The sequence below is a fragment of the Phaseolus vulgaris genome, chromosome 2, assembly GCF_000499845.2.
Source record: "Phaseolus vulgaris cultivar G19833 chromosome 2, P. vulgaris v2.0, whole genome shotgun sequence".
Taxonomy (NCBI): Eukaryota; Viridiplantae; Streptophyta; class Magnoliopsida; order Fabales; family Fabaceae; genus Phaseolus; species Phaseolus vulgaris.
In genome coordinates, this window is record NC_023758.2 from 14,072,068 (window position 1) to 14,083,873 (window position 11,806).

The 11,806-nt window shown below is 30.5% G+C and overlaps 1 protein-coding gene across 1 annotated transcript; it reads right to left on the reverse strand.

Moving 5' to 3' along the window:
• Positions 1-192: 192 nt before the first annotated feature.
• LOC137809063 (uncharacterized) lies at positions 193-771 on the reverse strand. Its single transcript, XM_068610205.1, has one exon. The coding sequence runs from the start codon at positions 769-771 to the stop codon at positions 193-195; it is 579 nt and encodes a 192-aa protein (XP_068466306.1).
• Positions 772-11,806: the final 11,035 nt, after the last annotated feature.

The window sequence follows — 11,806 nt, forward strand, 5'->3', positions numbered from 1 at the left end:
CATGCCTCCTCGGCCTTCACGACCACGTCCTCCGCGCCAAGAGTTATTTGAACTTGGATTGTGATTGGAATCAGTGTTATTTTGCTCAGCGCCTTCATGATTCTGGCCACCACGACCTTTGTTGGAATAGCTGCCACCACGTCCCCGTCCTTTGCCTCGTGAACTACCGTGTTTATGATAGGAGCTACCAATTTAGGCTTGTGCTTGTAAAGCCTGTTTAATTGGTTTTTCAATCTTATTGTCATCCATCCGCTGCTCATGCGCTCGTTTGGAACCGGACAATAACCTTACTGTCATTGTTGAAATGTCGTTGACCTCTTCAATTGCGGCAATAACATGTTCAAATCTGGGAGTTAAAGACCCCAAAATCTTCTCCACCTTTGCTTGCTCTGAATGTGTTTCACCATTGGTCTTCATCTGATTTGTCAAGGCAAGAACTTTATTTATATAGACATCAACAGTCTCTGTGGTTTCCATCTGCAACAGTTTATATTGGCATCTTACGGCTTGAAGACGCACCCTCTTGGTCTTGTCATCACCTTTATAATTGGTTGACAAAATGATCCCAGCCTCACTTGCAGTTGTGGCTCCTTCTATCTGCTCAAATGTATCGTCATTCTTCCCTTGATGGATGAGATATAAAGCCTTCTTGTCCTTCTTCTTCTGGTCACGATGCGTTACTCGTTGCGCCTCAGTTGCATTATCAGCTAATGCAGACTCTCCACTCTTAACGACATCCCATAACTGATGATAATCAAACAAAACTCTCATATGCACACACCACTGATTCTAATTTTTTTCCATCAAGGATAAAGACTGATAATTGGGTAGAGTTCATGATAACAGACTGACTTTGATACCAGTTGTAGAAACTAATTGAAGGAAATAACAAATGACAAAAGGTTGTAGAAACTGATTGAACGTAATTGCACGAAATTGCAAAATTGTTGAACTGATTTATTCATTTTGATTTACTTCAATAATACATATAATAAAATTACAATTACTGGAAGTTATAAAATAGGAATACTAACAGTTTTGTAAACTGACCATTAATGCAACAATAACGGTAAATAATTTAAGGGTAATAAAATTTGAATTAATAACCAACATTTAAGGCTAATAAAATATGAATTAATAACCAACAAATATAACTATCTTTTCTAAAACCTCTAACAACGGAAGAACACACAGGACAATGATGAACAACCCAACATAATTACTTATAAAAATATATTTAAAGTATCTCCTGAAAACACTTTAGACCTACTAAAGATTATCCAACAACAAATGAAAGTGAAAAATATTAATACCTTTGTCACTACTCAATCAATGAAGCCTCAAAATGTCTCTTTAAACTCATCACTGGTTCAGGCGGTCACGATGGAGCTATTTGTCTAATATTTGTGAACGACAGTGCAATCTAAAGCTCTCGATGGGAATGGGGATTCAATCACATTTAAGGTATGTAAAACTTTTGATTAGGTATTTCATTTTTTATTTTTGAACTTGAGAATGGGGATTTGGATTTTCATTTTGGAACGACACATTAGTGGTTTCAATTTCACAAATTAAAATCAGAAATTGAAAATTTCGGTATAGATTTTGGAACCAGAAATTGAATCTTTTGCAATTTTGGAATGATAGATTAGGAAATTTGGGATTCAATTTTGGAACTAGAGAATGAGGATTTCAGAGTTTCAATTTAGAAGGAGATATTGTTTGGATTTCGATTAGGGATTTCAATTTCAGAACTCCTCAATGTTTGGATTTCGATTTTGGGAGTGTTCCGATACGCCCAATAGTGCCACATCGCTTAGGAGTCGAGATCAAGGACAATTTATATACACCTTTCTCCCTTAACCCACCGAGGTTCCTTTTAAGGACAAAATCGTGACGAAGCTCTAAGCTCCAAAGTGAATAATACCTCAATTGTAATGAAGGGAGGTGTGGGGAGAAGGACGAAGATGGAACAAATTACATATAAGTTGAAAGGCCTATAATGTGGCCAACGAGTTTGGGTGAAGCTGGGTCAGAGTCACATTGAACATCTGTAGGACGCCCATTATGAACTCAGAAGAAAAGGAAGAAGAAGAAGAAGAAAAAAAAGAAAAAGAAAAAAAGAGGAAGCCATGACTAATCTTTCGGAAGGAAGGGAAAACACCTCGCCACAATGAATAGTTTGGAAGTCAGAGGAAAGCAAAGTGAATCCCGAAGAATGGGGAACAAGTATTTATAAGAGTCTAACCTCGATATACGAAGTGTCACATACCTTAGCTGTTAGATCTGAAAAGATCTAACGATCCTTATTTTAAGCACACGAATACAAATGACGATTCAAATTTTCCTGCCAAAATAACCTTTTGGAAGGCACCCCCAAAAGCAGAGATGGTAGAGCGGTTGTACGCTCTAACCCCATCATGACATCATTTGTACAAACCATAGTAGGGACGACCAAACTCGATTAAATCATATAAGTCATATTAAGACTCTTCAGAATAAATTCCCTCGAACCTGGGGACCAAGTGTACTGGTCGGTGTTAGACGATCCTGTAAGACCTTGTATCGAAGACTGCCCGGCCGACTAAGGTTAAAACCTCAAGGTAAAAAGAAATATGCGACAAATTAGATAATTTCAATTTTATGATTATACACATTAAATACGACCAATTAATAATATAACTCATTACAAACGGTAAAAATAAACAAAAAAAAGTAAAGGTATGCCAATAATATAGCAAACATTGCATTTCGAATACCGAACATCTACTTGAGTGTCGAAATACTTTTTACAAATACACTCTTGATCAAGCGATGAAATTGAGACTTAGAAATAAAGGAAAGAAGAAGTGAAATACGACTTAAAAAAAAATTCAATTGTTCAGCCGGTAATCTTTACTCTATCAACCCCGTATTAAAGAATAGGAAGAAAAGTTAGGTTTTGAAGAACATGTTTTTGATTTAAAAACAAGAACGTGTGTTTGTGTTAAATTTTCTCAGTGTGTTAGTATTTTGGAAACATACCAAAACATGTTGCACGAATATGAAAGCATAATTTTTTTTAATGAATTAGGTAACTTTATTCATTCCTCCTCTTTTTTCCCAATTACAATTGGTAAGTAATATTTTTTATGGACCCTTTTTCACTTTTTCTCTCTTTTTTTATCATATGTTACATGTGGATATTTCAGTAAATAAAATAATTTACCTATAAAAAATTATTCGTAGATAATTATTATGAAAAAAACTTTTTCTTTGTATTGATTGTGTAATGAGATTGGTCTAATCTTTCATTTTTTTTATATGTACCCTTATGCTGATATAAAAAGAAAATATTTATAAAATTCCCTTCTGCTCTAATGTGAAAACGACTAATTGATAAGAAATTAAAAGAATCATACTTCTGCTTTACCACTTAATTACAATAATTTGCAACACTTGTTGAAGTTGTTACGATCGTTTATAAAGTTAACATATTATTAAATTATCCTCGTATGTTACAATTAAATAAATTCTTAATTATCTACAATTAATGCTGTTTCCTGCGCTCTTAATCATCTACCGATTTTTCACATTGAAATCCATATTTTATTCCTGATTAAAGACGAGGTATTTAATTATATACTTTCAAAACATTTAATTTTGGATTTTCTCTCTCTCCAAACTTAATGTGCCATATCATAAAATAATCATTCTAAATTTCTAATTTATATTGTTTTTATCAATATGTTAATTGATTCCCTGCTACACACTAAATTAGAGTATATTATCTCGAAAGCGACATAGTATTTTAAAGAACACCACATTTTATTCTTAACTCTCTTTTTAAAAGTTTTAAATTTAAATTCTTTTAAATTAAGTACGCATACATAACTTTAATAAAGTTTTCCTAAATTAAAAGTTTTAAAACAATTAATGCACGATATATTTATTAATTATATTTAAACCTAAAATGAACTTTCTTGCAAAAGAAAAAAGTGGGGTATTTTGTTTGCAAAAGAGGAAGTGTTCTACAATTAATTATTCTAGAACAGTACCTTTTAAACATTGGTTAATATTACAATCAATAACTTTAAATAGAATTGAGACTCTTTCATAGTTGAAATAATTATTTTCAACAAAATCGTCTAGCTGTTTGAATTGATGATTATCATGATCCTAGCACAACCTAAATTTCATTTTCAAACGTAACTTTTGACACCAAATCATCCGGCATTGCATAAAAGTCTTTTGCGACATGACCCTTCACGACGCAGGACCACTCATATTCATTACCATCACTTTCAACCCTAATTTTCCATACACTAACCCTTAATTTCCCATCACATCTTCAACAACCCCTTTTTATTTTGCTTTTCTTAAGCTCTTTTAATCCCATATCATGCCCCTAATAAACCATGAGTAAAGTAAAGGCAAACGTGTTGTTTTGGAGACACAAAAGGAAACTAAATTAATTATAGAGATAATCAACTTTTCCCTTTTTAATTCGTCGTCTAATGTTTATCCATCGTGGTGTCATATTAAAATGCTCATTCCTGTTTTCCTACTTTTCTCTTTTTATTGGAGTTTATTTTGTACAATTAGAGTTTGTTTACAATGGTATTTTTATAGATTATTCATCTTTGGAGGCACATCCTTAATCATATTCAACTTTGAGAAGCATTACCATTAAAACTCTATTTAGTTATTATGATATTAAATTTTTTCATCGATAAAAACAAATTATATTAGTTTATAACACAGAATAATCATATGTCTTTGGTGTAGAACTCTATAGACAATTACATAAGATTTGAGTGTTTGTTGGTTCACCTTATTGATCGTTAGATGCTTGTTTGGAATGATGTATGATTTTGGTTTTGTTTTTTTTGAAGGATAGGCATGAATCATAACATTTTTGTATAATAAAATTTAAGTCGTTATAATACTCCACGCTTAATAATATTCTTTTCATTTGGTGGTAGAAGATTGTTGAAATCTGAAATATCTAAACCTAACTGAAATGTTAAGATTCATAATGATTTCTAATATGATAGTGTTTTATAAAAAAAAAATTACTCCACATTTATTCATATTCTATCTCAAAGAAATTGGAGATGAAGGGATGAACATTGGCACCTTGTGGTATTATTGCCCACTAATCATTCAAAGTAAGATGCTAAGTTTGTCACATTACCACCTACTTTGTCTATAATCGAAAGAGACTTAACAAAGACATCACGAACTCATGGCATATAAAATTCAAAGATAATATTGGCACCCCTTCTGTTAATTAAACAACCAAAAATCTTTTATAAATCCTTCGTTGCTACTCTTCTTCCATCCACATCTTTTATAAAAAGAGAATTTGATTTCGATAAACCACAACTGTAATAGATAACAATTAGTTTTTAAAATGTTACAAAAATATTCTATTGAAATGTTTATTCTTTTATTGGAAATAATAAGAATGGACTTTCCATTGATCAAATAAAGGAAAAAAGGATACTCAACACTCTAAATATTACCTCGAGTTATGAATAAATGTCTTAAACTTTAACTTTTTTTTTTTTAAATTTGTTTTCGTAAATGCACAGTATGTACATTAATTTCGCTTCAAACTTTATCATTTTTGCCAATCAAAATCTCAATTTTAATTTCATCTCAATTAATTCTTGATTTTTTTCCTTTTATAATTAGCATTTTATATTTAATTACAATTAAAATTATCACAAAAGAAGAAACACTAATTCTTTATTTATTTTAAATATTTTCTTGAACATATATTTATTTTACATCTTATTGAATTGTTAGTTTTGTTTTTATAGATATTTTTTTTTTTGAAAAATTAAAAACATAATTAATAAAAGTTAGAATTAAAAATATCAAATAATTTTTTTTTATTTTCTAAATTCATATTTTTATTATACTTTGTCATATATAGAAATTATTTGTAACAATAAAGAAAGATATCAATGAATCATATTTAAAATAAGTAACCTTAACCAACTTAATAAAAAAAACTCTTTATAAAAGGATTTTTTTAGAACTATTTGGAAAGCAATTAAATTTCATAAATCTATTTATAAAACTGGTACAATATATACATCAATTGTGACAAAATTAAAATGTTTACTTTTAAACACAATAATGTTTAAGAATTAGTTTAATTATAATTTATAAAATCTATTCATAAAAGAGATAAATTTCAGGCATATTATTTTAAAAACTAATTTTGTTGTGATAAAATAAATTTGTTACAAACTTATATATGGTGCTGTTACAAAATGAGAGGTTTCACTATAAGAAAATTATTAAATAACAACTAATTTAGAGATAAAAAATAGTTAGTCATTGACTAAGTTATATGCTATTTTATAAACTAAAAATATATTGATATATAAAGTAGTTTCTATTATTAATAAAAATTTATAAAGTAGTTTATAAATTGGTATCCAACATTAGCTATCAAGGTTTTAGCTACTAATTACTTTAGATTCTAAATTAATCTTTAATTATAAATTAGTGACTTTCACTTGTTGATTCACAACTAGATCCCATCCTTTTGAATCCAAAAAGGTTTAGAAAATTGGAGTTGGGTACCTAGTTGAGTTTCAACATTTTAACCTTTCACATGTTAAAGTTACAACTTGATTTACTATCCATAAGGAAAAAACTTATTAAAGTTTGACAATTCATTTGAAAAATATGGTTAGTATCAAAGTAAGAGCAAATGGACACAAGGTATGAAGAACTGGATCTGGACTCTTGTTTCTGCTCTTTATCTATTAACCCTTCACAAGATTTTTCTATAGATGAAAAATTTATATCAATATCTAGTGTGGCTCCAAACAGCCAATCCTCACAAGGGTTTTTTAGAGAGAAATTCATGTCATTGTTTGGTTCAGCTCCAAACAAGAATGTTGTTATTCTTTCTTTATTTTATTCCTTTTCTCTCTAATTTTTCCTTTTCCCTCTTTTATTTTTCTTTTGAATCCAAAATTTCCTTTTCAATAGATACAATATTATTCGAACTTTCATCATCATTTTCTTTTAAAAAGCAAGTTTTCTTTTGGATACTCAGAAATGCAATGTTCATTACCATGATCATGAGAGTTTGAAACATTCTCTAAGTGTTTTTCCTTGGAAAGAGAATTTCTTTTTCAGAAAGTTTGCTAGCCTTAGCCTTAGGGAAAATTTCTTGGTATTTTTCTTTCTTTCTACTTAACTCTTTTCTATGCTTATTTCTAGACTTATCTTGACTTTCATTTTCTTGTGAATTCCTAGAATTTGACTTGGATGGGTAACATGTTATATACCTTCTTAGGGTAAGATGAACAAGGATATTAATCCACATTCTGGTGGTTAGGGAAGACCTCTTTAGTTGGAGAATAGAGTTTTCTATAAGGTTCTTTGTTTTTATAATACTCCTCCTCATGTCTGCTTCTAGACCTATCTTGGTTTTACAAAATTTAAACAAAGATATTTTTAAGATCAGAGATTCCCTCCCTAGGGTCTTGTAGCTCTCTCTTATGTTCTATACCCCTTCTATGGCTAGAATTGTTATGCTCATGGTTATGCAAATGATTACTCATTGTTAAACTCAAAAACTTCAAAATATTTTCAGAAGACTTCATAGTTCAACAAAATTAATAAAGAATATTCATAAATAATTTTCTTTTTGGTGGAAATTAATCAAAAGTTCAAATGGAAGACTGACTCTAAGTTCATTCCCAAGAAAGAGAGGTGAGTCATAGGACTGCTTAAACACTAGATACTCCTAGCCAAAGTTTACCTAATATAGTCTTTACAAATGTTCCTTCAACTAATCTTCAAAACAATTTTGGAACCTACTATTGTGTGTGTGAAAATGCAAAATTGAAAACTTATAGACCAAATAAAGGTATAATATACTATTTACTAAACAAGAAAGAAGACTATCCTAATACCACATAGACTTATAAAGCAACAACAATTAAAGAAATGAAACAATTAAAAGAGTAAAAACAAAGTAAATGCAAGTGGAAAGTAAATTAGACGGTCCTAAGTAAAGTGCAATTAACACTTGGAGCCAATTGACACACTTCTAGTCTAAAACAGCTTGCTATTACAATGTTCAATAGAATTTCCTTAGAGGAATTTTTTCAAACACGCAGAAGACTTAAAAGCAATGCATTAAAAGCAATAAAACTTCAAACGTTTTGTGGCATGCAAACAAATACAAATTGTAATTCTAATTTTGGAACTTTTGGTGAATGCTTGGTGATTTTGGTTAATTAATTAGTTCAAATCCTTCTTTAGAATATCTTTGTCCCTTGATAACACTCTAGTAGCTTGAGTCAAACTTCAAGAAGTTCAGCTGAAGAATTAGCTTTAACTCTTTCAATGTTGATGCACCTTGCTCACTTTAGAGTTCCAAGAAAGAAAATCAATAGAAGCTAATTTGAAAGAATAAACTCAAATTAAGAATATGCACCGGACAAGACTGAAATAAAGTTCAAAAAAATGACAAGCAACAATTAACACTAAAAATTAACCCCTCAAAGGCACTAGAATTGATTACAAATAAAAAATAAGACTAGATTAGAAATAACAGTGGTGTGTCCATGAATTATGCAATTTTTTTCTAGGTCAAATTTTACGCTCAAATTTTAACCACAATCAGCTAAAACAGAAAGCAAGTAATTGCATTTAATGAGAAACCGAGGGCAAATACAATTTCTGGCTCAAACTCTTTTTTTTGCACAAAATGTCCTAGCTTTTATTATTTAGTATTATTTTTCTATTTCTTTTTTGGAAGTTCCTTTTTAACACAATATCAATGACATACTGAAGTTCTCAAATATAAAATTTTAAGTGATTTGAACACGCATTTAGGTCACAATAAATTTTGTAATCCAGAGCAAATGCACATAATCCTAATTGCAAGGAAGAAACCTAAAGAAGCCAATGAATGTAAACAAAACAACAAGACATAATAGATTTTTGTGTTTTCTGAAACTCACTTATGATCTTCTAGCAAGTTATGAACTCAAGACACTAAATAAAAGGGCACCAAAGACTTATACATTGATTTTTGACTTAAGAAAAAAATATCAAATAGTTTATGTGCAATTCACTTAGGCATTTGAACAAATAGTTAATGAAATACACTAAACTCACAAAATTATGATAATGAAGGAGAAACAATATGTTGAACACAACATGCACAAATGAAAAATGAATTTAAATGGTGAAAAAATAGATTAAACGGTAAAATCAGTGAAGAACAACATAGGAAAATGAAGAACAATGTTTAAGACAAAGGACCGAAGAACTTATCTATACAATTATTTACAAGGCTTAAGAGGAAGAATTTAAAGGATTTATATCTCTTCGATTCATATTCTTCATTTCCCTTAGCCTAAGTTGGTGGTGGCTTGGATGGACGTCCATCAATCAACTTACACATGATAGGGAGATGAGAACGACCAAACTTACATAAAGGTTTGGGTATGCGGACCTTATCAACTATCTTTGAAAACAACTAATAGATAGAAGGTTCATGGCCTATAAGCTTCCAATAGGCTATAGAAGACGTATAAGGTCAACATTGATAGATTGCCATGGAGGAAAAGATTGAATATTCGAGGAAGAACCGCACATGGACACTTGTTGACCTACCAAGAAAACAAGGTGGTAAGATGAAAGTGGGTGTTCAAGAAGAAGGAAGTAATATCAAGTGTGGAGAAACAATGGTTCAAGGCTAGACTGGTGGCAAAAGGTTTAACACAAGTGGAAGGAGTAGACTATAATGATATCTTCTCACCAATGTTATAACACAGCTTGACACTATAAGAATTTTCCTGTTGATATTTACATATAAATCTAAATTTGTATGTAATGCGTGAGTTACATATGTATGTAAGGTTGGGCCGTTGGGGCGAGAACATTTTCGAAGGCTGAAATTCGTATGTAACTATAAGTCAATCTGTATGTAAAGCAAAATATCTATTACATACTGATGTTACAAATTTTTATAAATTTTTAATAAAGAAATAAATTTGTAAAGGTTATCTTTGAGAGTCATTATTCAAAGCCATTATCTTTCTGAAAACCTAAGCCATTGCCAAAATTCGAACTTCCCCATTATCTTCTTTATAAAAACCTAAGTCATTATCAAAATTCGAACTTCCCTATTATCTTCTTTATAAAAACCTAAGCCATTATCAAAATTCGAACTTCCCCATTATCTTCTTTATGAAAACCTAAGCCATTGCCCAAATTCGAACTTCCCCAAAATATGAATTGAAACAATGGTGTGCCCATAACCTAAAATCGTGAAGCTGAAGCTAAAACAGTGGTGTGCCTTAAGCAAAGGCGATAAAACTCAATTGACGACTTTCTCAACACTAAGCCTTAGTAAGAAAGTTGATTTCACTATCTTTGTAGATTTGTATTTCCGAAACTACTATTTTTCTTTTGTTTTAGGGTATTTAAAGTTGTGGGAGGTGACTATAGCAAAAACAACAATTGTGAATGCTTGTTTAGAAGGACACAAATGCATAATACAGTTAATGTGGTATATTTTTTAATCTTAATTTTTGTTTTTTTTCATCAAATTGATTTCTCCCCTTCTGAATCCACTCTCGATGGTTGTTTGTAGGTTGCATTGGAAAAACTTCCAATTTTCAAAACCCTAGCTTGGGTTGTCTTAAGCTGTCGTGAGGTGCTACAACTACAATTTAATTTCATTTTGGTAAGAAGTTTCCCTCCATCTGGCTAGTATTTTGTGTTGAACATTCTTTATGGCTGTTAGTTGAGTGTACAAAGAGAGAATTTGTGGTCAACTAGAATTTAGATATCATTCAATTCAAGTCATTTACCAACACAATTATGCAACTCTATGAAATCTTATCAAGAATATGTTCTCAGATACAATTATAATTATTTAAGTAGCTAATACAAGTTAGAATTTGAGTGTCACACAGACAAACACACATAGTGTAACTGTAGAGTCTGGTTGTTCCACTCCCTCAAGTAATCAAAGGACAAGTATTTATCTAAAACACATATGGGGTACCCCACATCTTACCATCATCTTTCTTCATCCATTTTATATATGCAATTTGCTTCTTTTCACACACATTATACATTTATTTCCTCTTTAGCTTGAATGAATAGGGAAAAGAGAAATACAACAATACTCTTCCTTCCTTCCATTACAATTACTTTTTCTTCACCATACATTTATTCTTCCCCTTACTAATTATGCGTTCAATGACTCACCATGGATGTGTAACAAATGGAGACAAACATCTTACATAATAAAAGACCTAATCTAGAAGGAGAAATAATTAGTGGATATCATTTCTACACAATACATCTATCTCCATTAGTTATTTTTATATCATACAAATTTTCCTTCGCTAACAACTTAGTATATATCTTCAGATCATATAACTTATTTACAATTTTCTCAAACATTTTAAGGCAACACTAAGATCCTCTCCATTTATCTTCAAAATGATTGCCCTTGATACAATTGACTAAATTTGAATATGCAATCATTGATTGTCTACTTTTGGATAATTTAAGAATAACTTTTAGGTTATAAAGTTTGAGATCAACATTATGAAAGAGCTGAGGAAGACTTTTAGGTAATGGACTATGATATATAATTTATCATAAAAGAGGTAAGACCAATATTTAACTAAGATGAAAACACATAATTGTGTTCAAATATTTAAGTTTCTAAAGTTTTAGAAACAAATATGACTAATGTCATGCAACTTATTTTTCACAATGTTAGTCCATGTTTCACTAGTATGACTATGTTATTCCCCAT